At 40.0% G+C, this 26,818-nt stretch overlaps 1 protein-coding gene across 3 annotated transcripts in view; it reads right to left on the bottom strand.

Annotated features, from left to right (window-relative positions):
- LOC126258146 (TBC1 domain family member 9) overlaps positions 1-26,818 on the bottom strand; it is a 200,389-nt gene that overhangs the window by 133,172 nt on the left and 40,399 nt on the right. For all 3 annotated transcript variants that reach the window (XM_049955619.1, XM_049955618.1, XM_049955620.1), the window contains 7 exons: positions 24,042-24,138; positions 21,241-21,427; positions 20,666-20,742; positions 20,515-20,571; positions 16,508-16,712; positions 14,305-14,513; positions 14,139-14,218 (listed from right to left, as the gene is read on the bottom strand). In XM_049955619.1, coding sequence (XP_049811576.1) covers positions 14,139-14,218; positions 14,305-14,513; positions 16,508-16,712; positions 20,515-20,571; positions 20,666-20,742; positions 21,241-21,427; positions 24,042-24,138 — 912 coding nt within the window. The remainder of the gene's footprint in view (positions 1-14,138; positions 14,219-14,304; positions 14,514-16,507; positions 16,713-20,514; positions 20,572-20,665; positions 20,743-21,240; positions 21,428-24,041; positions 24,139-26,818) is intronic.

The raw sequence follows: 26,818 nt of genomic DNA, 5'->3' as shown, positions 1-26,818 counted from the left end.
TTCTGGGCTCGGTGTGTCCTGCTGCTAGTCGATCAGTTCTGCTCTTGGCTACTTTGGCAGTGTCTTTCATTCAGATTCATGCCCCCACCCCCCCACACACACACATAAAAGCCTGTGCAAAAATTACAGCTAAGCAAATACGTAACAATCTCATTTACAGTGGTGGCACTGCCCTTTATAGGGCAGGTCATACCTGTGGTTGGCTGGAATACGATTTAATGGGATGGTGCAGATGGCAGGTCTTGCAGGTGGGTCTTCCACGGAGGTATGATCCACATGGTAAGGGTTTGTCTACATATTCTGCGAGCCACTGTATGATGCATGGACGAGTATACCTTTGACCAGTACAAGTCATTTCCTTTCCTGTACCACTTGCAAATGTAGTGAGACAAAATCAACTGTCTATATAACTCTGTTGGAGTCCCATTTCCTCTTCTCTTTTCTTTGTAGTCCTAACACTAAATTTACATTTGTGGCAGTAGACTCATTCTGCAGTCAGTTTCAAATTCCAGTTCCCTAAATTTTCTTAATAGTGTTTTGCATTAAGAACATTGCCTTTCCTCAAGAGATTCTCATTTGAGTTCATGAAGTATCTCTACAATACTCATGTGCTGATCCTATCTACCAGTAATACATCTAGCAGCACGCCTCTGAATTGGTTTGATGTCTTCCTTTAATCCAACCTGGTGGGTATCTCAAACTCTCATGCAGTACTCAAGAATGGGTCTCACTAGTGTTCTGTATGCGGTCTCTTTTATAGATGAGCTACATTGTCCTAAAATTCTCACAATAAACCGGAGTCAACCATTCACCTTCTGTATTATTGTCCTGCATGCTTGTTCCATTTCATATACCTTTGCAACGAAATACCTATTTATTTATTTGAGCAATCTTCTGTTCATCACATCAAAATTCTGCCTAATTCATCCCGTACCCTTTTATCTCTCAACAGTGATACTGTCTTGTATACTACAATGTCATCAGTAAAAATTCAGAGGCACAAATTGCTGCTCACCCTGTCTATCTGATCATTTATGTATATTGAGAGCAAGAGCAGCCCTATTAAGCTTCTTTGGGATTTTCCTGATGGTACCCTCATCTCCGATGAACAATCGCCATTAAGGACAATATACTAGGTTCTGTTGCGTAAAATTTCTTTGAGCCACTCTCACATCTGGAACCTATTCCATCTACTTGGACCATCATTATCAGTTTGCAGTGGGGCACCAAATCAACAGCTTTCTGGAATCTAGGAATAAGCAATTAGCCTGCTGCCCTTCATCCATGGTTTTTAGGATAACTTGTGAAAAAGGGTAAGCTGAGTTCCATATGAGCAATGGTTTCTAAATCTGTGCTGATTAGTGGACAGAAGCATTTCAGTCTCAACTAAATTTATTATATTTGAATTGAGAATATGCTCAAAAATTCTGCAGCAAACCAATGTTAAGGGTATTTATCTGTAATTTTGAGAGTACATTCTTTTATCCTTGTTATATACAGGAGTTACCTGCACTTCTTGCCAGTTGCTTGGTACTTTGCACTAGCGATAAATGCAAGTTAAGTAAGGGACCAATGCTGCAGAGTATTCGCTGTACAACCGAATTCCACTCTGGACCTGGCAACTTATTTATTTCCTACTCTTTCAGTTGCTTCTCTATGCCAGGGATGCCTATTACTACATTCTCCATAAGGGAGTCTGTACAGCAGTCAAACAATAGTATGCCTCCATGATTCTCCTGCATGAATGATTTCTTAAACGTGAAATTTAAAACTTCACCTCCCTTTTTGCTGTCTCCTATTGCTACGCTAACTCGTCAACAAATGACTGGATAGAAGCCTTCTACCTGTCAGTGGTTCTAGGAAGGAGCAGAATTTTCCACATCCTTTTTTTAACCTCGGTATTCTCTGATTTTTGTTATTAACCTACATTGGTTCTTTTCTGTCCTTAACCCACTTACTCGGCACATACACCTCCAGCATACCATCTACAATCAGTAAAAACTATGCCCATAACTCTTCTACATGTGTCATATTTGAACTAAATGCTACGTGAGTTGCTAACAACTGATTATCTGCATTTTCCTACATAAGTACTCTCCTAGCCTTCTTGAGTGATTTATGTAGTAAAACTTCAATAACCATTGTCACTTTTATGACGTCAAGATCACTAGTTCTTGTCTCTATACCGATACTGTTGATAATGTCAAGCCTGTTCATAACTACAAGGTCTGAAATGTTTTCAGTGCATGTGAGCTGTTGAATTAGCTGCTCAAGATCATTTTTGGAAAACGTGTTCGGAGCTGTTTCACAAGACTGACTGACTGTAGCACCAGTAATGAATCCACAGATGTCCCAATGTACATTCGGTTGGTTAAAGTTGCCTCAACTAATATTGCATGACTTAGGTACTTCCATATAACTGAGTCTAAACTTTCTTTAACAAACTCTAATACTGTTATGGTGGAGTCAGGTGGCCAATAAAAACATCTGATGGTTAACTTGTGTTCACCTACACTAGTTACTCATGTCCAGGTAACTTCACAATTAAAGTCAATATTGTCCTCGAGAGAGAGAATAATTTTTACCAACTGCAACAAACACTCTCCTCATATAGCATCTAATCTATCTTATTGATATATGTTTGATACTTTATTAAATATTTCAGAGCTTTGTATTTCAGGTTTCACCCAGCTCTTGGTTCCAAGAATAATTTGAGTACAACAACTTTTTCGGTAAGGGCAAATTCTGAAACTTTTGTTACAAAGGCTTTGGCAATTTACTGTGAAAATTTTTACACTCAAAGTGTCTTTATTTTGTACATGATTTGATTTTGCTCACCGAGTACTGACTGGTGAGAAATCATCTGAGGACCTCAACTTATCGCCTAGCCAGCTACACGAGTAGCTGTTTCCTGTGTGTAGAGTACCACTGACATATCAAGGAGAGTTCTACAATTTTCCACCCCTCCAGGTCCTGAAATATGCAGCAAAGGCATCATACAATCAACAGCGACTCTGGTTGAGACCCTCTACTAGGCTCCAAACTAAAGGACCTCAGTCAGTGCTGGATATGGTACTGCAAATTTTGAGCTCTGATTTTACCCTGCGAGTGAGGCCAGCAGCCTTTATCACTTCTGCCAGCTGTCTGCAGAAACTGAGGGTGACCTCAGAATCCTAGCTACAGACGTCACTGGTGGTGATATGAGCCACACAATTAGATGACTGAACCTTGTGCATTCCACAGCTGCAGCCACAGCTTCCTTGACATCTCGAATGAGGCCCCCATACCACGTGCACACTGGACTTCTTTCCAGCCCTATTTTCCTAAATGGCTCTATAATGCCCCTAACACTGAAGCTCCTGATAACTGACAAACATCTCTCCACGTGTGCTGCCCAAACCCTGCTGAAGGAGTGGCCAATTGTCTGCACACACAGCACATGGCCAAGGCCAGGCAGCCAGTCCCCACATTGACTCTCCACCTCAGGCAACTTACATGTGTTGTAACCTGCCACACATTGTGCAGTGAGTATAGATCCCCACACTGGATACACTGTAAGGTGCCTTTGGAGCAGAACGTGTCAGTGAAGCACCACCTCAGGTGCCCTAGCAACCTGCTGAATTCTGTACTACTGAAGTAAGTGGAACTTAAGGATGGATATTTTGTAAATTTGGTTGGCAGCAGGATATCACTTTGAGAGGGGTAGGAGGATTTCTGAGGTGGTGGTTCTCATTTCTGGACCTGACTATAGATAGTCAAAAATGTAAGAAACAATGTGGTTAACTTTTTCCAGCTTATTCGTAGCTATGGTTGAAGGAATAGGGAAATCTGTCTCCAGACTAGATTCGGAAGGTTGTGCCTGTCTGTGAAAGTGTGTGTGTGTGTGTGTGTGTGTATGTGTGTGTGTGTGTGTGTGTGTGTGTGTGTGTGTGTGTGGGCGCACGCGCGTTTGAGGGGGGCTCTGAACTCTGAAGGAGGACTGCACACAGAAGCTTAGTAACATTTTCAGTCTTGTTTATGTGCTTGTTAACTGCTCAACACATAATATATATGATGAGTTTTCAACTTTACTTCATCCATTACATATATACACAATGTTATTGTACCCAACACTGCCACGCCACTTATCAGCAATATTTTAGTCAGAAGCTACAAATACATAACTTCACTTATCATGTGATTAACACAATTGCTAATGCACATACATTTAGAAACAAAACAAAGTGATGTAGATGACGCAGAGACAAGTAATTTAATATAAGACACATAAGGCCACAAATATCAGGAAATTCTGCAAAAGTGTATGACAAATGCTGAACATATGTTGTTACCAGATGATATACCTCACTGCACATGCAGCAGTTGGGCCTGTTGATTCCACTCTTGCCAGTGGGGGGCACTGCTACATCACTCCACTATGCTACTCCGCACTTTCATTCAAGCATTATCCAATATGCTGTGGTAGTGGTAATACAAGACTATGATGAATCAGTTTCTATTTAATGAGCTTGCAGACATGTCTCTCTGTTATTGTTTGCTAATTCCAATGTGTTTGCAGCAAGACATATTTACACAGAATGTTTCCTAAAATGTGTTTTATGTCTCACATATCATCGGCTACGAGTGGATTGTTGAATGCATGAAGCAGGATCTCTGTGACTAAACACTTAAGACAAAAAAACGTATTGAGGGAAGGTAACACAATAGATATGCAGAGTTCTGAAATCAAGGTTAATTATCACACAAGATTTAATGTACGAAATTATTTCTACTTTGTTGTTACTTGTTTTATGAGTTTTTATGTTTACCAACAAATTGATATTTAATCAAGGTATAATCTACAACATACATAAAAAAAGGAAAGTTTGTTGCTCCAGTGCTAACCTACATCAGATTTACAAGCATGGCGGTCAAGATAAATTTAAGGTTAGTGTGTGGGTGGGAATTTTAGACAACCAAATAATAGGACTACATTTTACCTGATAATTGAAATGGTCATAATTAGACATTCTTTTTAAGAAAGGTTCTGGCAGAGCTACTTCAAGACTTTCCTCTGGAAGTAAGAGTAAACATATGGCTACAGAAGAACAGAGTTTCTCCACACTATGATACCACAACATGAAATTACTTAAATCAGGGGTATCCAGATAGGTGGATTGGACAACATGGACCAATTTGCTGGCCAACAATATCTCAGAAGGTTTCAGATAGATTATATAATGGTAAGACAGAGATTTAGGAACCAGATTTTAAATTGTAAGACATTTCCAGGGGCAGATGTGGACTCTGACCACAATCTATTGGTTATGAACTGCAGATCAAACCTGAAGAAACTGCAAAAAGGTGGGAATTTAAGGAGATGGGACCTGGATAAACTGAAAGAACCAGAGGTTGTAAAGAGTTTCGGGGAGAGCATAAGGGAACAATTGACAGGAATGGGGGAAAGAAATACAGTAGAAGAAGAATGGGTAGCTTTGAAGGATGAAATAGTAGAGGCAGCAGAGGATCAAGTAGGTAAAAAGATGAGGGCTAGTAGAAATCCTTGGGTAACAGAAGAGATAATGAATATTTAATTAATGAAAGGAGAAAATATAAAAATGCAGTAAATGAAGCAGGCAAAAAGGAACACAAATGTCTAAAGAATGAGTTCAATAGGAAGTGCAAAATGGCTAAGCGCGTATGGCTAGAGGACAAATGTAAGGATGTAGAGGCTTATCTCACTGGGGGTAAGATAGATACTGCCTACAGGAAAATTGAAGAGACCTTTGGAGAGAAGAGAACCACTTGTATGAATATCAAGAGCTCAGATGGAAACCCAGTTCTAAGCAAAGAAGGGAAAGCAGAAAGGTGGAAGGAGTTTATAGAGGGTCTATACAAGGGCGATGTACTTGAGGACAATATTATGGAAATGGAAGAGAATGTAGATGAAGATGAAATGGGAGATATGATACTGCGTGAAGAGTTTGACAGAGCACTGAGAGACCTAAGTCAAAACAAGGCCCCGGGAGTAGACAACATTCCATTAGAACTACTGACGGCCTTGGGAGAGCCAGTCCTGACAAAACTCTACCATCTGGTGAGCAAGATGTATGAGACAGGCAAAATTCCCTCAGACTTCAAGAAGAATATAATAATTTCAATCCCAAAGAAAGCAGGTGTTGACAGATGTGAAAATTACCGAACTATCAGTTTAATAAGTCACAGATTCAAAATACTTACGCGAATTCTTTACAGACGAATGGAAAAACTGGTAGAAGCCGACCTCGGGGAAGATCAGTTTGGATTCCGTAGAAATGTTGGAACACGTGAGGCAATACTGACCCTACGACTTATCTTAGACGAAAGATTAAGGAAAGGCAAACCTACGTTTCTAGCATTTGTAGACTCAAGAGAAATGCTTTTGACAATGTTGACTGGAATACTCTCTTTCAAATTCTGAAGGTGGCAGTGGTAAAACACAGGGAGCGAAAGGCTATTTACAATTTGTACAGAAACCAGATGACAGTTTTAAGAGTCGAGGGGCATGAAAGGGAAGCAGTGGTTGGGAAGGGAGTGAGACAGGGTTGTAGCCTCTCCCCAATGCTATTCAATCTGTATATTGAGCAAGCAGTAAAGGAAACAAAAGAAAAGTTCGGAGTAGAAATTAAAATCCATGGAGAAGAAATAAAAACTTTGAGGTTTGCCGATGACATTGTAATCCTGTCAGAGACAGCTAAGGACTTGGAAGAGTAGTGGAATGGAATGGACAGTGTCTTGAAAGGAGGGTATAAGATGAACATCAACAAAAGCAAAACGAGGATAATGGAATGTAGTAGAATTAAGTTGGGTGATGCTGAGGTAATTAGATTAGGAAATGAGACACTTGAAGTAGTAAAGGAGTTTTGCTATTTGGGGAGCAAAATAACTGATGATGATCGAAGTAGAGAGGATATAAAATGTAGACTGGCAATGGCAAGGAAAGCGTTTCTCAAGAAGAGAAATTTGTTAACATCGAATATAGATTTAAGCGCCAGGAAGTCGTTTCTGAAAGTATTTGTATGGAGTGTAGCCATGTATGGAAGTGAAACATGGACGATAAATAGTTTGGACAAGAAGAGAATAGAAGCTTACAAAATGTGGTGCTACAGAAGAATGCTGAAGATTAGATGGGTAGATCACATAACTAATGAGGAGGTATTGAATAGAATTGGGGAGAAGAGGAGTCTGTGGTGGCACAACTTGACTAGAAGAAGGGATCGGTTGGTAGGATATGTTCTGAGGCATCAAGGGATCACAAATTTAGTACTGGAGGGCAGCATGGAGGGTAAAAATCGTAGAGGGAGACCAAGAGATGAATACATTAAGCAGATTCAGAATGATGTAGGCTGCAGTAGGTACTGGGAGATGAAGAATCTTGCACAGGATAGAGTAGCATGGTGAGCTGCATCAAACCAGTCTCAGGACTGAAGACCACAATAACAACAACAACAGATTTTTTTCGTTTGTGGTCATGTGAAGGAACTAGTTTACACCACCCCAGTAGAGTTCCAAATGGATCTCTCAGCTTGCACAACTGTTGCGTCTGTGGAGATCCACAATATGGGGGGGGGGGGGGGGGGGTATTTATGAGCACATGCCTGAAGGGATGATCGATTGATGCAATGCCAGATCCTGGCTGGCACTAGCAGCAGCCGCTGCAAAATGCTCTGTCATTGTCTGAGCAATGTCTCCAGATGTTTGGAAACACCCCTGTTTCAGCACTGCTGTTACTGGTAAATAACTGTGTTTACCAGAAATCTTCCTGATGGCTTCCCAGACTTTTGTAGAAGTCGAACAGTTGATGTGTTGAGCCTTGGCTCTCGTGACCTGAAAGACTTCAAGGTTGTCTGCTGTTGGGCAGTACTTAAACTGTCTAAGAGCTGCACACCCTTCCTAGATTGCTGAGTGGCACTCACTGATCCACCAAGGAACAGGCTGCCTCCTAAGATGACTTGAGGGCTATGAGATTGATAAGTCAGCAGCATGGTGGATCACTCATGTGATGTGGTCCACCCACTCCTGGATGCTGAACAGCATCCAGTTGGCCCTGCTGTCCATCTATTTTGGTGGATTCTGTGCAGTTAAAGCTCCAACCAGTAGATGAATGCAGAGTGGGAAGTAGTCACTAGTGAAGGTTGTCAATGACTCCCCACTGAACATGGTCCAAAAGGGGCTGGAAAGCAGAAAGAGAGGTCAATGGCTGAGAATAACTCTGTAGCAGCACAGAAATGAGTGAGAGTACCTGTGCTGAGGATGCTCAGCTTTCCAAAATGTGACCCCGAGGGCTGACAGAGGTCGAGCCCCACGAGACAGAATAGGCACTGAAGTCTCCCAGAAGGAGAAATGGTCATGGGAGTTGTTCCATAAGATCTGCGAGAGCCTCAGAATCTATTGCATCTTGCATAGGCAAATAAAGTGAGCAAACAGTGATCCTCCAATACACATGAATTTCAACTGCAACTGCTTGCAGGTCAGTAGCCAGGATGAGAGCAGAGGAGTGGTTTGAATTATTGACATTGACAAACACAGCAACCCCTCCCTTGGCCCCTTCCCCAGTCAGGCATCCTTCCAACAAAGCATATAGCTCCACAGTATAGGGGCACCACACAATGTAAAATATGTTTCCTGCAAACACAAGCAAAGGGTGCATTCCTGTTCTAGGAGTTCCAGTTCCTTCACATGTGTGCTGATCCCATTAATGTTCCACTTCAGGATGGAAGCAGTCTGTCATTTGGGTAGCACTTTCATCCCAACTTTCTGCTGGGAGGGGAGCCTGCAATGGGTGGAGGATCAGTCTTGGAGTGAGATGATTTTCCCAGTCGAACAGCAAGGTCCACTGCCTCCGAAGAAGAGTCGAGAAAGACATCAGAGTGGATGATATCATCATCATCATCATCATCATCATCATCATCATCAGACTGTGTACTTTCTGTCTCCATTAGTGGATGATGGGCGATACTTTGCCTTCGAGCTGCTAGGGAGTGGAAAGTCCACCCAGACATAGCCCCATGTGTCTAAGTAAGCTTTGTTCAAATGAGGTGCAGCAGGTTCCTCAGAGGTTGCCTGTTAATGACTGTTCCACATCAACAGCCAAGCATCTCATCGGCACACAGCATATCTCAAGACTGAAGGGTTTGTTATAGAGATTTTTATCATCTCTTGATATGGGTAGCCAAGCTGAGATCCCTGTCCCCTGTGACACACAACATTCCACTGCTGTGCCATACAGTGGTTGCTGAAGTATGCCCACAGCTTACGGTGACAGAGGACTGGTGGAACTTAGCAGTCCCTCAGCTCAGGAATACCAGGGTCCGCAAGCCCATATCCAGCAAAAGAATGCTGGCCCCAAAGGGTATTATGTAACTGATGTGGCATCTTAGGTAGCAACTAGAAAATATGTAATACATGATCGGTAAAAAATTAACAAAGATTGCACAGCATGTGCATGTACTGTAATGTCCTTCATTCTGGAATTCAGTCAGCCCTGCAGAATGGGAGCTATATAAACGCAAAATTCATCAACATAGAGAACATGGGTGACCACTGGTCCAATGGAAGTCATTATCCCATTGATGGTGATGGGGTGACAGTGTGTAGCCCTGAGGGATGCCATTCTCTTGGGGCTGAGCAATGTACCTACTCTAAACCAAAATAATCAGTGGGATAAAAAATGATGAATAAAACTCAGTAGGGAGCCTCAAAAGCCTCAGACACATAGGGTAAGTGAAATGTGATGACACCAAGAGGTGATTATGTGGATAAAAAGAAAAAGAAAAAGGAACTACTGGCTGATTTAACAATTGAGATAACACTACCTTTCCATCGTGAAGAGGAAACACCTTCTAACCAAGTCAGTTTAAAGACCTTGAGCAGATGGAGTCTCTGAGTAACATTCAGATATCAAATCATCTGATTACGGCTAATCAGAGCTATACTGTCTGATGAGGCAAGAGCCTGAAGCAGTTCCCGTCAGTGGAAGGTTCAGTATATAATTCAGGGTTATGGGGTTCAGGATAGGGGATGTCCAACTTGTTTTTACATGCTCGAAAGGCAGCCAGGTATGAAGAGGATCCAGGGTCTTATATTCCATGATTTTGTGTTCTTTCTGTAAGATACTGCAGGCTGGCGAGCAAGGTGAATGAGGCTCTCCACAGTTGACACAGACGGGAGGCGGAGCACATGGAGTATCGGGATGAGATGGGCGTCCACAATCTCGACATGTGAGGCTAGAAGTACAGCGAGAGGACATGTGACTGAACTTCCAGCACTTAAAGCACCGCATCGGGGAAGGGATATAGGGTTTGACGTCACATCGGTAGACCATCACCTTGACCTTCTCTGGTAATGTATCACCTTCGAAGGCCAAGATGAAGGCACCGGTAGCTACCTGATTGTCCCTCGGACCCCGATGAACGCGCCGGACGAAATGTACACCTCAGCGCTCTAAATTGGCACGCAGCTAGTCATTAGACTGCAAAAGTAGGTCCCGATGGAAAATAATACCCTGTACCATATTTAAACTCTTATGTGGGGTGATGGTAACGTTAACATCCCCCAACTTGTCGCAAGCAAGTAACCTGCGTGACTGGGCGGAGGATGCCGTTTTTATCAAAACTGACCCAGAGCGCATTTTGGACAAGCCCTCCAACTCCCCAAACTTGTCCTCTAAATGCTCTACAAAGAACTGAGGCTTCACAGATAGAAACGAGTCACCATCAGCTCTGGTACATATGAGATACCTGGGCGAATACACGTCACTGTCATTCATTGCCTTTCGTTCCTCCCATGGTGTGGCCAGGGATGGGAACGATTTGGGGTCATAAACGTTAGCTTTAAAATGAGCCCTCGAACGCTTAGAGACTGCTGGTGGCTGGCCTCCAGCGAGAGATGATGTACCACGCTTCATTGCGGGTCATCCGCCCTGATGCCACCTACTCCGACCAAGGGCCCTCCCCCACGGGCGCCACCCAGCCGTAGCAATAGCCACCTGGCAGGATGGCCATTGCCGGGAGTCCTGATGCCCCAGGGAGATGGGCATCTACTCCTTGGCATATGTGGGGAGTTAACGGCGCAGGCATCAGTAGAGCGATCCCTGTGTTGTCAGGGGGCTACAACCAACAGGGTACATGGTGGCCCCACCACAACGGACTGGCTACCGTGCTGGATCTTAGGTGCAAAAATGTCCAAGGTCGTCGTCACAGTTAAAAGCAACACGGCAGAGTGCAGCATGGTAATCACACCCAGGGACGTATCCTCACCTAAGAGATGGAAAACGAGTGGGACACCATTGCAACGATGAAAAAGCCGGCTAAAGGTCTCAATGCACGACGGATACAGTGCACCATGTAAGGCGCCCTTCCCCAATTGGCTCACTCTGCGGAATAATTTAGAAAGATGGAGGTAAAACCCGAGAGGGGACCATCACATAAGGCCAAAACATTTGAGACTCCTTTTAGTCGCCTCTTACGACAGGCAGGAATACCGCGGGCCTATTCTAACCCCCGAACCCGCGGGGGTGGGCGGGGGGGGGGGGGGGGGGGGGGGGGTCTGGCTAGTGACAATAACAGCCATTGAAGTTCCATTGAATTATCACACTGACGGGCCAAGAAAACATGTCAGACCCAAAGATCACTGTGTCACCAGTGGAGGTGGTACAATATCAATAAATACAGGTTCAGAGTCTGATGGTGAGGAGGGATAAGGCACTTCTGTGGTCACAAGGGTTTGAAGCACCACATCAGGGTTGGGATATACAGCTACACATATGCAGGTAAATCATGATTTTTACTTTCTCAGGAAGCACATCCCCCTCCCACGGAAGAATGCTCCAGTGCAAAGCTTGTCTGGCAGGCCTCGCCATGCACAATTATGAAGTGGATATTTCCTTCTCTAAGTGTTTGTGTGGTTCTTCATCCATCTGTAGCATTAAGTCCAGATGGAAAGTTAAACCCTGTACCATGTCCAAGCTCTTATTGGGTGTTATGGTAACAGGTACAGTACCAAGTTTTTTTACAAGAATGTCATACTTGAAATTGGGAAGGATTTGTTTTTTAAATTAAAATGGAACCACTTTATGACTTGCTAAGGGAAGAAATTTCTCCAAATACATTTTAAATATTTTCCACAAAGGACAATGGCTCAATAAATAAAAAATACCTTCCATCTGCCAGGAGTGCAAACCAGGAACTGTAGAGAATACGTTTCTGCAGTTCGATTGGTTTTCCTTTCCTCCCATAGTGTGGCCAAGAACCAGAATTGGTTGTAAAAATCTGCACTGAAGAATTTCAGTCAAGCTAAATAGACTGCCAGGGTCTCATTGCCACTGGCTGAAAACTTTGGTCTTTTCACTGTGCAGGTATCAGCCTTATCACAGCCTACTCTGAAAAAGGGCTGTCCCCACAGGTGCCACCTAGCCACAGCACCAACCAGCTGACTAGATTGCCACTGTCTGGAGTTCCAGTGCCCACAAATGGATGGACACCTACTCTACAGCATGTGCAGGGAGGTAAGGTAACAGCTTAGGAATCAATACGGCACTCCCTGCACAGTCAGAAGGCTGCAACCAACCAGATACCTGGTGACCCACCCCACACAGTCTTGGTGTCATGCTGGGTATTTGGCAAACTTTCCCCAAGACCAGTACTTCCATAAAGAATTTTGAAAAGTCACAGATTAAACCCATAAGCGACAATTCAACACAAGTTAACTGAAATATGTGGCGTAAAATAATCCAAAATCAATGTTCTTTGAGCAAGTTATGTTGTCAGTACAGAATGTGTCCTAGAGAGCAAGTCTGGACAAAAATGTAGTCAGTTAGTGAAACTACAACAGACAAGAGGACGAAGTATTGTAATGGCTTAGGACAGGGGCGGGCAAACGTTGCACACGGCTCATGAGCGCACAGCGCTGCACGTGTGCTGCTCGCGTGCAATCGTCGACTGGGGCACTGGCGACAGCCGGCAGGTTGAGGCAGTGTAGTGCCAGGCTAGCTGCGGACTTTGATACGTAGCGACCACTACGTCGTGAACGTTGTATTTCAAGAACCGGAAAATGCAGAGTGAAACAAGGAACCGGAGAAGTGGAGATTTGCTACCTTTTAAAAAGTAATGGGAGAATCGTTTCTTCTTTGTGCAAAAACGTGAAAATTCGAAGTGTTTAATATGTGGCAGTATTCTCGCTGGTCAGCAAAAGTATAGTATTGAAGGGCATTATAACAAATTTCACAAGGACGAGTACAATTTATTGTCGGAATCTGAGCAGATGGGGAAATTGAGCTTAAGAAGAGCGATCTGATTATTCTAGATGAATCTGTCATAGTTGCTGTGGTCACGAGAGATCTGCAACTTCCTTTCGTCATGTCTCTCATCTAACTGATTTAACATTTTATGGAGCACTGTTTTCAATTTTTCAGGATGACAACAATAATAGCCCAGCGGTATGTGCAAGTTATAAGATTGCGCTTAATATAGCGAGAGCTGGAAAACCATTTCCTGAATTAGTAAGTGTCGGTTAAGAGCAAACATCAGTGATGAAAATTTAAGTAACTGTTTGCGTTTGTCTGTATGTAGAAATTTTGTTCCACTCCACCTGTGATAATTAAATAAAACGTATCGTAGGTAATAGGTACTCTTTCAAAACACGGCATCTTTCAAGCACTCCTACTAACCTTATTTTGTTCCACTCCACCTATGATAATTAAATAAAATGTGTCGTAGGTAATAGGTACTCTTTCAAACCACGATATCTTTCAAGCACTCTTACTAATCTTACTCCTTCATTCAATAAAGCTAGCTACGAAACAAAACGCATTGCACAGGAAGGAGTGGACAGAAGGTATGGTGGGGAGAGGAGATAAGCAGGTGGCCAACTTGCCCCTGTGTGCACGCAGAACACCTGTTAACTGCACGTGTGCAAGTGCACCACACACGTGCAGGATTCCTGCCCGCCCCTGGCTTAGGATCCCATGCCCACTACACAATACTGACAAAAGAGGTGTGTGTAAAGTTTCATAAATGTTTTGTTGCAAAACATTATGTGCAAGTGACTGAATACCTATAGTTTACAAAATATGTATAATGGCAGTTACTAAGTCACTACATTAAAATGTCTTGGTGCTTTACCTGGTTTTGCTTCCTCTCCCTGACTAATGCTTCCACTGCTTGAAGTTGGTGAATGAGCACTTTCTGAATTGTACACTGACCTATTAACACAGAGCAATGGGAAACTTAACTGTACTTTAAAGATCAGAAGTATTTTATTTAATTTTATTTTAAAGATCTAACTTACGGTGCAGCAAGCCTCGTCCTGGCAAGAAGCTCCGAGATTTTTTGCACAACAAAATCACGATCTTGAATTTGTGCGAAGAGGAAACTTGTGTGGTTTGCAGAAGTGATGAGAACTGAATTATTTACTGCTGGATTCGATGCCTGGTTTTCTGCTCGTTCCACTAAGCTGATATCCTTCAAAGGTAATACCAGACTGACCAAGCCTTTCACCTAGAAACAGCAATTTTTTGCTCTCTATCACATCGCTCAAGTCTTCTAAAGTTTAGTTTGAAAAATGCTGACAACAATGTGTCCCAAGTTTTATTCAATTTTGAATGTCTGGAAAAACAAGAACATTTAAATATTGAAAGCTAAAAAAAAAAGAATTTATATAAACTCCAAAACAATCAGTGTGCAAGATATTTATTAACGTGAATCCAAACAGTAGGACTGAACATACTTTTTCAAACCTCTGTATTATGATTACTGCTTAGATAAGGCAACTACAATGAGCAACTCATACATTTGAGTATGTCAACTGAAAGTACACTTTCAGCCTTGCAGTCACCTTAAAAACATACTGGGCTAAAGTACATTGATAAAATATATACAAAATTCAATTGATAGGCTGCATATATATATATTTCATTCACTAATGCAACAGTGAAGGGAAATATTTATTTTGGCAGCAGAAGATGATCAATTTTCATGACAAAAACAAAGGGTAGAGCATTTCTGAAATAGCAAAGTGTATAAACTATTTGCATACCTCTTTGGTACATGGGTCATGAGTGTGTCAGCACTATCATTGTGAACTGTCTTTGAAACTGTAGAGAAATTCATTTTCATACCTTACTTTGGTTAAAGTTCTACCAGTAACTAATATTTCTCAAAAATGCAGCAACAGTTTTATGTTTAAAGGAATTTTTATATCTACTAAAACTACCAATAAAAATTGTTTCAATTCTGATCACTTACATTTAATCAATAATAAATTTGTGGTTGTCTTATGTCGCACACTTCATACAGATTATGGTTTTTAGTCCATAAACAGTCCTAAGAAAGTTAAATCACAGTAACTGGCGACTGACTGAATATAATAAATGTGCATAAAAAAGAAAGAACTAGCGCAAGTTTTACAACAGTTCATAACTGATATCTGTAAACACCACAAAATAAAAATATGTCACTTTGGTGTACACTACAGTGAAAATCATACGGTGCAGTGAGTAAGAAGAATTGGGATTAATAATAAATTAGGCAACTACAATCAGTACTAGTCAGTAGAAAATACGTAAATTTCCAAACTGTGTGTGGTTTTAGCATCAAGCCAAGTTGACATCTTAAGTTTTGTTCATAATATTTTGAAGACTGACATAATTACTGTCCTCAGGTGCCATGAGTAAGGGTCTCATGAGTGTATTCACTACGTGGACTCCAACCACAAAAGATCACCAGTCATGCACCTGATAAAGGTAATTTATTAGCTACCAAAATATTGCACACAAAAATAAAATCAGCAGCCTGGCTGGATGCCCAAAACAATATCATCAATCGGTTACACCGACAAAATCTCGGATATTACTTGTAAATTGCTATGAATTTTATAATCAGTCTCTAAAAACACTCCCAAAGGTACGAGTGCTAATCAGAGTAAACATATCAGGTTATGAAGATGGTGTCAAGATGGAATATACTAAAATGTTCAAGCAGGACAGCAAGCAAGAGAGAGAAGCCACTCACTGGTAAAATACATTGTAACCACATAACATTGGTGACGAAATATAAAGTATTACCAATACAACAAAACTACACCACTGAAGTTCAAAGAACAATAGGCATAAAGCATGATTTTGACTAGAGCTTAGTGTGCATCTTGCAATGATAAGCACAGTAATGTGAAAATATAGATTTCAGATGATGGACTTGTGAAAACTTCATCATTCTTCCAGCAATTACAAATTCTTACTAAACGCTATGGCTGATGTTAGAGCAGATATTCAAGGCATCCAAGATGTGTTCAAGATGTGCCTAAAAGAAAATTAGAAATGTGCACATTGTGAACTGTAAAAAAGTTGACATATATGAAGTAGTAAACAGTAACAAAAGATCCAAAAGAATGTAGAGAAGTTCATGAATGTCCAATAGGCCCTTTGCACTTGTTCACATTTATACTCACAAAATGATATTAAACCACTCATCCTTATTATTCTAAGTTGACTCACCCTGCTGCTAAAGCATATGAAGTTTTGGGAGAGAAACATGCGTCCCCAAACATGCCGCTTGTTATAAGGTGTCCATAGCGTAGCATCTATACTACCATCCAGTTTCTCACTAGCTGGTAACCGGAATGTCAAGCGATATGCTTCTGAGTGAGCTCTAGCATCAAGATCACGCTTCAGGAATGATGGCTTCTTTGGTACATTCTTACTGGAAGAGCATTAAGTGCATAATAGATTATAAAGTCACATGTACTGGAAATGTGTTTGCACATACATAAAATTTAACTTGTGCATGGTTTGGTTATATGAATTACATTACCAATAATGCATAGATGTAACACTGGACACATTCCTGTACTGGCAATAGCTTTATGCCTCTTAGTCTCATTCATTTTTAGGTATATTTGTACTTCAAATTGTAGTATTAATAGATTAATGTAGAAGTTTATTGACAAGACATTACTAAAATTTCAATAGTATGATGTTCATCTTATTAGTGCCTAAAGGTTCTGAAATCAGTTACTGCCATTATTACAAGTGAAGAATACTACAATACTTTTACTCTAGGTGTCTTATGGAACAAACTTTTCACTAGTGAGTTACTGAACCAATTATCAGCAGTCAAAACATTAAGAATTCTGTACCTTCCAAAGGAGTGGACATCTCATAACTACAAGCAAGATAAGGTTGTGTAGAAAGTACCACTCTGTAAAGCGAATCTTTATCATGAACGCATAAAAAGTGTATGAAAAATATTATTAATGATTAGTTTATAAATATTATTTTGTCTAGTATTGTACTGTAAGTTAAACAAAATACAACCATAACATATCCATTCCTATCTCTAATAGTCAGTGGTAAGCACCATTCAAACAAACATTCAGATTCAGAGCCATAGCTACTTTAAAGAAAGAGATTTTAAGTAACCACATGACACTCATTTCAAAGAACTTTTTCCTTGTAAACTTACTAAAAGTTCTCAACCACAAATTTTCTAGGAGTTATCAGACCCAACTGGCAGATGCTTGAACAATAGTTGTGTTGAAACTTAAGTAGCATTTAACTTCAACAATTGGTAGGTTTGCATAATGGTGGTGTTTTAGTAGTTCTTATATGAAACTACATAGTGAAAATCACTTTTAGTCCAACATTTCTGTCTGACGCAACAGTCTGCCTCTATAGCTGAATGATCAGCATGTGACTGCCATGTAGAGGAGCAAATACATACATCCACAGGCTGACCATGTCTGCTGTCTACAACAAATCTAATATAGTGCATGAATGCACTGGTACAACTGGCAAACCACACAAAGTTGAGGCAAGATGGAAAGAGGAAAGCCCTCCACTAAGGAAGGAAGGTGGTGTTGGGTGGGATGTGGGAACCAGAAAAACTGATGTCCCAAATGCAAGCAAAAACAAATTAAACAGCATTCCTCTTATACATGTGCTCATGTAGATATAGTTCGCAGGTCAGTGTTTACATTTGTGAGTGGCACTTTGACCATATGTTGCGCAAAATGTGGCATTATTAAAGTTGTGAGAGTTGGTGTTGCCATAATTCATGTGAAAAATGTACTTCAAAAGCTTTCAGACATATAGTTTTCAAAGGTCTGCAATTTCTTAGGCATTATGCTAAATGAGGCATTGCAAAGCATGGCTCATGAGACATTCCCCTTTGGCAAGAGTCCCCCCCACCCTCCCCCTCCCCCAACTTAACTCGTGTGTTGCCATTATGGTCCAACACTGCCACACCAACCAACAGCAGGGACAATTTTAAGTCATCATAGGATCATGAGCTCTATCTAATCCCTATATGTAAGTCGCATAAGAAATTACTATAATTGCCATTTTTATTTATTTATCACAGACTCTTGAGCTTACGTTAATGAGATATTTAAATATTTAGGTTAATTTTATTTAACTTTGTCTTGACAAGTTCTGTAATATAACTTTCAGTATGCACTGCAGTGAAATGAAGTTCACATCCGAACAACTTACCGGTCACTGCATTATGCTGAGCAGATTTAATGTATGTAATTGTAGAAAAGTTCTTTCTCAAACATATGCTGATCAGAAAAAAGATTTTTACTTTAAGAGTGAAGCCTGTGAGTTTTGGATAGCAATCTTGGGGCATGACTTCAAACAGTGTGACATATCTTTCTGTTCTGAACAGCATGCATGGTCTGTATAGCATGCATGGATCATTTTGTAAACTACACACTTCTTATTGAAGATCACTTCAAAGACTAATGTTCACTGAATATTAAACAAAATTATAACCAGGTCTAATGATTTAAAATCTTTAAAACAACTATGGAATTGAAACTTCCTGGCAGATTAAAGCTGTGTGCCTGACTGAGACTCGAACTTGGGATCTTTGTCTTTCGCTGGCAAGTGCTCTACCTACTGAACTACCTATGCACGTGCTTGGTTATCTCAGTTGACAGAGCACTTGCCGGAGAAAAGCAAAGGTCCTGAGTTCGAGTCTGAGTCCAGCACACAGTTTTAATCTGCTAGGAAGTTTCATATCAATGCACATTCTGGGCATTCCGGAACTATGAAACTCTTTGGTGACTACATCAGTAATGGATTTAAATCTTGAAAATTTTACTTCCTTATATTCTTGTTTCCATTTGCAGCAACTTGGGAAATGACACTTATCCATAGACAAAGAATAATATTGACAGTTTGGAATTAAATTGTCTAGTTTCTTTTTATGCTTATTCCACATCAATAATTCAAATTTTACAGCCACTACAGAACAAAGCAGGTGTTTTAAAGTGCTCAGCAGCTTTTACCATTTCTGTTGCACAGTCTTTCATGAGTACACTGTTGCTGAAGGATATCTGAACTTCTGCTAATTTCTTCAAAACTTGATGATACAGGAAACTTTTGAATCTCTTAACTTATCTGCACACAGTTCATCATGAGACTAATGTCTCTGTGCTGCTTCATGGAGAGAAGTGAAATGTCGAGCAAAATTACTACCTTTGTTTTGACTTATTTACTTATTGAAGCAGAATAATAGACTTAGTATTAACCAAAATGACAACCTGACCAACAGAAAATTTTTATGGAGAGCAAATCTGAACAAACTACTGTGAGTAAATGGATTAGAGAAATTGTGATACCTCTTCGAAGTTGGACAGGAAGTGAAGGGGCAAGAGACTAGGCTATGAGGAAACAATTGGAGGGACATTATCCCACTGAAATGCTGATAAAAAAACCGTACGCAGCATGACAGACACTGACAATACTGTGCAATTTCAGATGGAGGGGGAAGTGCTCTTTGTAAGGGAATGGCTTGCGAGCACTGTGCTATTCACTGGTGTAAGCAATTTATTATTATTACATTAAAATGTTTTATGATGACAAACTATTTATTATTAAAATATTTTACACATCTGTACCATGTTAGAACTGAGGGGTGTGGGGGGGAAGGTGGGGGAGGGGCAACCCCCCCCCCCACACACACACACACACACAGAGACAGACAGACAGACAGACAGACAGAGAGAGAGAGAGAGAGAGAGAGAGAGAGAGAGAGAGAGAGAGAGAGAGAGAGAATCGAATCCTGGACCCACGCCTGAGTAGGACAATCCTTTTCAAAAAGAAGACTAAAGTAACCAGTGCCTACTCTTATCCTTTGAGCCTTGCTGAACCCAGCAACAAGCGAAAATCTCATCAGTTTATGTTAGTGCCCATTGATGGTTTGCAGTGTAACATTCCATTGAAACAAGCTGCTGAACCACTTCCAGTTTCCTTTTTTTTTTTTTTTTTTTTTGGGGAGGGGGGGGGGGGATAATTGAACTAATAAATCTACTGCATGTCCCATGACTGAAACAGCTGACTGCATGTGTGTGGTATCTTAATCAAAAGAAACACATTGCTCAACTTTTCAGTAATCCAACTTCATCAAAGTTATGTGGCACTATATATGGAAATTACAGATTTGTATATTCTTATATTGTACTTTCTACTGCATATGTAATTTTACATTTTTTACTAACCTTAACTTATTTAACAGCTCCCTGTCTTCGTTATATCCCCCTTTTTCATCAATTAGCCTGAAAGATGTTTAGACAGGAATTATCATTTAAGTTTAATAATACATTTCTCTTAATATTAATTAACATATGGACTGCATAGCATAATACTAACTGTTTCATTGCCAGATTTGTGAGCTGCTCCATAAGGGCAAATGTCTCCGATTTGTGCAGAAACATTGAGAAGTAATACTGAAAAATAACCAGTTTTATTATTTGAATCTCAGTTTACAAAATATTATGATAACATCACATCTGCTATTTGATGAAGATAAAAACTAATGTATACTGATAAATTTGAGAGAAATTGCAGAAGAGGTTAAAGATAGAAGAAGAGTGGAAGGAGTAGAACAGCACTCATTAAATAAAATTTTTATACATATTCAGCATAATGTGGTAAATGATCCTTATTATATGGTATTGTAAACAGCAAAAATTTAAAGCTGTTGCATAAATACATTTAGTTATATAAGATATGGAAAACTTTATTGTCTATTCCAAGCTGATGTTAAGTTAAAGACTTAAAGTTTAAGACAAATATATACCAAGGAAAAAAATTAATGCAGTATTAATTTCATATCTGCAAATTTGATGTTTTATATTTTAATATGTATATTACATTTAGAGTACAACATGAAATTATTTTATGGAGGAGACTTACAGTGGGAAAACTTAATTCTGTAAACTCACCTCCTTCTCCCTTGTTGCAATTCGAATTGAATCCGGGAAAAGCAGACTATTTGTTTTGTCAAGTTCCGTAATATCAGTCCACCTGATAACTAATCTGGTTTCACGACCAAGAATATAGGCATAGAAGCACAAGTGATGGATGGATAAATACATCCAGCCCTGACGTGGCATACGACCCTTCCAGTAGCTGCAATACAAGAAATGTTAAAAGCTTGTCTTATTTCCATGAGAAGGGAATTAGTTGAAAAGAATTCTCTCTGCTTTCAAGCCATGCCAACCAAGATATTTATATTTCTCAAGCTTTTGCCAGCTATCAACTCCACTGAGTTAAAGAGTTACAACCACAAACTTTTGCAAATGATAAAGTTTCCTCCTTACATGTGCAAAGCAGCATATTACAGACAAATCCTGAAGTGTTCCGAATCTTTGAGAGCACTAGATGATGGGTCAACCAGCTGCTCATATAGCTGCAGCATAATAGCTTCAAGGCAGAGACTTGGATTGCATATGCACAGCAGATTAATGACTATTAGTCTCATACATGGGCCAGCCTTGGTGTGTATTTTAAACAGTTTTGTATACTCCTTCAGGCAACTGTTTATTTGGTCCACAGAACGTATGATGCACGAACAGTTAAAATGTAACAACACAAACAACAAAGTTTATACATTAACAGAGAGATGGAGCACATAACTTCCCTCGCATAGGTTAACTGAAGACTTGGGATATGTTACAACTGTGAAAGGCAACACAGGCATTAGTGCCAGTTATCTATAGAATTCACAGAGAATGTGGCAGTATTTACACGAAATGAACCATTTACACTGTTCCTTCTGCTATGCTGAACACATGTGCCATTTAGAACAGAAGGACCAAGTTTGCATTTTGTAAAAGTTTCTGTACAGAAAATGCAATGATATCACTAACTCAGTTCTGGTAAAACTAAGTAAGAAAAATTATCCAATTTACATTTTCTTGTAATCGTTCTAAGGCTTCTACTTGTGTATATCATAATATTCTATGAGGGAAGTAAAATGTCAGGAAATTCCCCAAACGTGTCACTGGAATAATGCCTCAAAAACACAAAACAGAAGGTTGCATTAAAAATGCTGAAACAGTAATAAAATTAAGATCAGAGGAGGGAAACATAAAATATGGTGTCCTGCAAGTTTCAATACTTGGACTACATAAATGATTTAGCTGGGACACTGAAGGACTACATATATTCTGATAAAGTGCCCGTACATACCATATACAGCCAGGAAAATAGTGGAACAGTCTTACAACTGGTCACAGCAAGAAACTTAATTTTTAATCTTACTATAAACTCATATTAAGCAATACAAAACAACTAAATACTTTTGGGTACCAGAAGTAAAGACCAATGAGCACACACTAAATGGAACTCCGCATGTAAAATTCCTAAGCATCCACAATAAATACTGAAGTGGCATGTGCAAGAGGATAAGATAACCAAAAAGTCAGTTCTAGCTGCTCTGCACTTAGAAATCTCTCTTACCGTGTTGCTAGCAGACTTGGCATAATTTTGCTCAATACAGTCCTATGGCATAATTATCTAGTACAATGTAGCTAAGATCAAGAAAGTATTTAACCTAAAGGTATCTTAGTTACCTAGTAAAAATATTGGATAAAATTAATGAGCAAGTCCCTGGCATAGGCCTCTTCAGGAACCTCTGGATTCTTACACTTACATGCCAATACATTTTCTTTCCAATGGTATTTGTCATTAATAATAAGAATGAATTTATGATGAACAATGGAAATTTGTAACTCTATAATGGCAGTAGAAATAATTTCCATATGGGCCATGTCTACAGTTTATATAGGAGTTATATATGCTAGTACAGGAATTCACAAAAGGTGACATGCAGACATCAGGCAGGATACTAGAAATCTCTCAATATTAAAAAGCAAAGCAACAGGACATCTCATTAGCCACTTCTCCTGAAAATTATCAACTTGTCAGAGATGAAAATTCCACTTAACACTGATGTTCACATTGGACATGTTTCTAACTCTTTTGATGTGTACATAGCTAATATTGGTCTCTGACATAATTAAAGTTACATATATGCTTAGTATAAAATAGTTGATAAAAACTACAGCTAGAGTTTTGAGTAAAAGCAATGGCTTTTATTCTCCTAAATAAATAGTGGTTCCTACAATTACCAATGTGAGCAGATGAACACTACTCATAATCTGTATTTAGTATAATACATAGAATTTGCTTGCAGTAGCCACTTCTGTCTGATCTGTAACTTAATTCATTCAAAATTCTAGAAGGATCTACTTTATTAAGGCATTGAACATGTGTGAATAAATTAATGACTATAAACAGTCTTGTATATCTCAAAACAGACTTCACCAATTTCTCTTAACAGTAAAAACTGATGCTAACTATTTTTTAAGCTTTCTCCCAGTCTAAGACTTCCAAATAGGACTGGAAAATTACAGTGAATAATGACAGAGCATAAATAATGGCAAGTACAGTGAATGAAAGTATCACACTCAATATGCCACTAACCCTCACAATGAAAGAAAAGTATTACTTTACATGACTGGCACTATGTACACAGATAAAATTTAAAAAGCATACAAATGCACCAATTTTTCAGGAGGTACTGTAATTAACATGTGCTGTCCCTCTAGTGAAATTTCGGTGTTTTTCTGCTATAAGAAGAGTGTGACACCCACTCATTTCATCATAACAACAGATGACTTCCTATGAATATTTTCAACACGAGTAAGTGAACTTTCTAATTATAAATGAACATACGCACCTGCATGAATAATAATTGACCAGTTTCTCTTCAGGGGGCATATTGAAAAGACGATGAAACTTGAAAGATACAGTTTTGAATGATTGTGTGTCCTCATCTGAAAGACAGACAAAATTAAATTTATCTCAGTGTAATTAAATGAAAAACCAACGCAACTCACTTTTAATGAAATAAGTGATAAATCAAAGTGTGTCATCATATTGTTTGTGAATGAGCCAGCTACAGAAAGAAAATTTTCCACCACTGATATTGTGTATGCGTAATGATCTCTCATTCAACCCCACCATTCCACTGTGTGTGTGTGTGTGTGTGTGTGTGTGTGTGTGTGTGTGTGTGTGTGTGTGTGTGTGTGTGTGTCAGACAGGTTACTTGCTGAGTAGAAATCGGCCCCTTTTACCCTATGTCCTCATGTCTTAGAGATCCATGGGGTGGGGTGGGGGGGGGGGGGGAACCTGCACCTTGGTGCACTGCATGAACTACAGTGTTATGGGATAACATGAACACATGTAAGGCACACCTGTATGAGCCTGCTTAGTGCATCTGCAACATTTTGCATGATCAGTGGTCTTCAGTAGAGGACTGTATGTTTTGTGGGCATTTGAGACACAGAATTTGATTTGAAGGGAAGTATGATAACATACAAAATGGATCTTGATGGCACAATGCTTTGCACGATCAATGGCAGATTAGAGGTAGATCACAAATAATACAGATGAGCCAACAGTTTAGTATTGCCCATATTGTAATTTCACAGCTGTGGAGAATATTCACTGGCAAGAAAGTCCAATCACATACTACAATCCAGCACCAAGTTCACTATCTCACCTTGAGTGCTCCAAGATTTCTTAACTGGCACAGAGGCTTTGGTAGCCTTGGGTCATGTATCTCCTATCAAATTTGAAATTATCTGCTTCAATAGTTGATTCTGAATACACAACAATCAGCCCACATATTCCTCATCTTATAATGGCCTCAAATCCACCACAGCCCAGATTTATAATCGGGGCTTAGTCTCTGTCAACCACCACAGATGGAGACCTGTTGATCAGTAAGTCCTCAGAGTTGGGCTACTTTCGCATCGTTCACCTTCTGAGTGACGACACAAGCACAGCTCGAGACATTTCAACTTAACCCTGAAACAAGATTCTTTCTGCAACATTCATCATCAAATGCTGGGAACTAATGAATAATCCATTATGTGTTGGTCAACACTATGCCAATGATGCTGCTGCCACTACCATCACCTACTTTTGAAATGCACGCAGGTGCTAGACAGCTCACTTCTGTTCTGTCTTCATGGAAGCATAATGTGGGAGTCCAGCAATCCCCACCTCTGCCGATGTACCAATGGAGGATTCCTTTGCCCTGGACCACTAGGGGCAAGACAAATCCTGATGTGTTCACAGCAGCAGACTTTTTCACCAGGCTAACCATGCTACAGACTGGCGATAATGACAGACTTGTTGACACAGCAACAGCCACCACTGAAGTGCATACTCAGCACTTCTTCCAGTAAGGCCAGACTGGAGGATGACAGCCTGGGCGACACTGAGATTGCATATTCACCTCACCTGTCATTGATGTTAGCAACTTCACAGCTCAATGCTTGTATACAAACAACAGTAAAGATGTTGTCGTATCTATCAGCTGCCTACTTCTGCAGAATTTCTATATTTGGTAGAGAATCACCACCCACATCCAGCTATCCCAGCAACTCTGGTATAACTGGTGTTGGAAAAACTGTTGAAGGTGAAGATACACAGCTGGAAGACTTTAAAGTTTGTTTTTGGACCACTGTGGTTGTCTCCCTATCCCTATTCTTTCTTCTACATTATTTTTTGGATGAATTGTATCCTTATGATGGTAGTAAACAGGCAATATGGCTAAACAACTTTTGGCTCAAGATGTGTTCAGAATCTGATAGATCAAGTAACTCAGTTACAGATAGAATTAGCACAGCTAAGAGAAAAGGAGGGAATGGTCATATCCTAGTGCAACTTTCTCCGACATTGACATTGCTTTGTTGTTTACTCCTTTTTCCGGGAAATCTGGGGAATATATCTTCAATTTTATTGACAATTTGGATACAGCTGCCAGGTTGGGAAACTGGAATAATGAACAAAAACTGAGCGTAGTTAAACCAATGTTAACAGGAGATGCTAGGGCATATGTAATGTGCCACAAGAAATTAAGGTAAGCACAGCTGTTGGATGACTTGAGGCACGGGTTGGTAGAGGAATAATACCTTGAGATACTACCATGAGCAGCTTAAAGGGATATTTCTGAAACATGGAGAATCGGCAGAGAATTTTTTTGATCACATTCACAAAATTAATACCAAAACATAAGGGCTCTCTGAAGATGATAAAGCTAGTAAGGTCATATTAAAGGAAGCTGGACAGAGACTGCTTGATGTGCTTTGTGGAGTTTACTGCCAGAAACGTCAGATATGGTTTGTATGGAATTCTCAAAGAGTCTGAATGAAGCAGCAGAAACTGTGGCAGCACTAACAGAAATTGATGTGGTCACCAAACCATGGGAAAAGGGAGTAAAATTTAATACAGATATCAAATGTTTTAGGTGTTGAAGTGTAACTGAAGGGTACAACAGTATCACACATGTAAATGTTTGTCATTCTGAACGGAATTGTACAAACAGAAGATTGCAGAGAGAGAGAAACTGGTCACAGGGCAAGACCTCACATCCCCTGGTAAAAGGGACAGTGGGCAGTCTCTTTTGTACCACGCTCCCAGTGAGAATTAACACACATCACCTCT

The sequence above is a fragment of the Schistocerca nitens genome, chromosome 1, assembly GCF_023898315.1.
Source record: "Schistocerca nitens isolate TAMUIC-IGC-003100 chromosome 1, iqSchNite1.1, whole genome shotgun sequence".
NCBI lineage: Eukaryota > Metazoa > Arthropoda > Insecta > Orthoptera > Acrididae > Schistocerca > Schistocerca nitens.
Note: the sequence above shows the minus strand (reverse complement) of the source record. Positions and strands in the feature narration are given on the sequence as shown.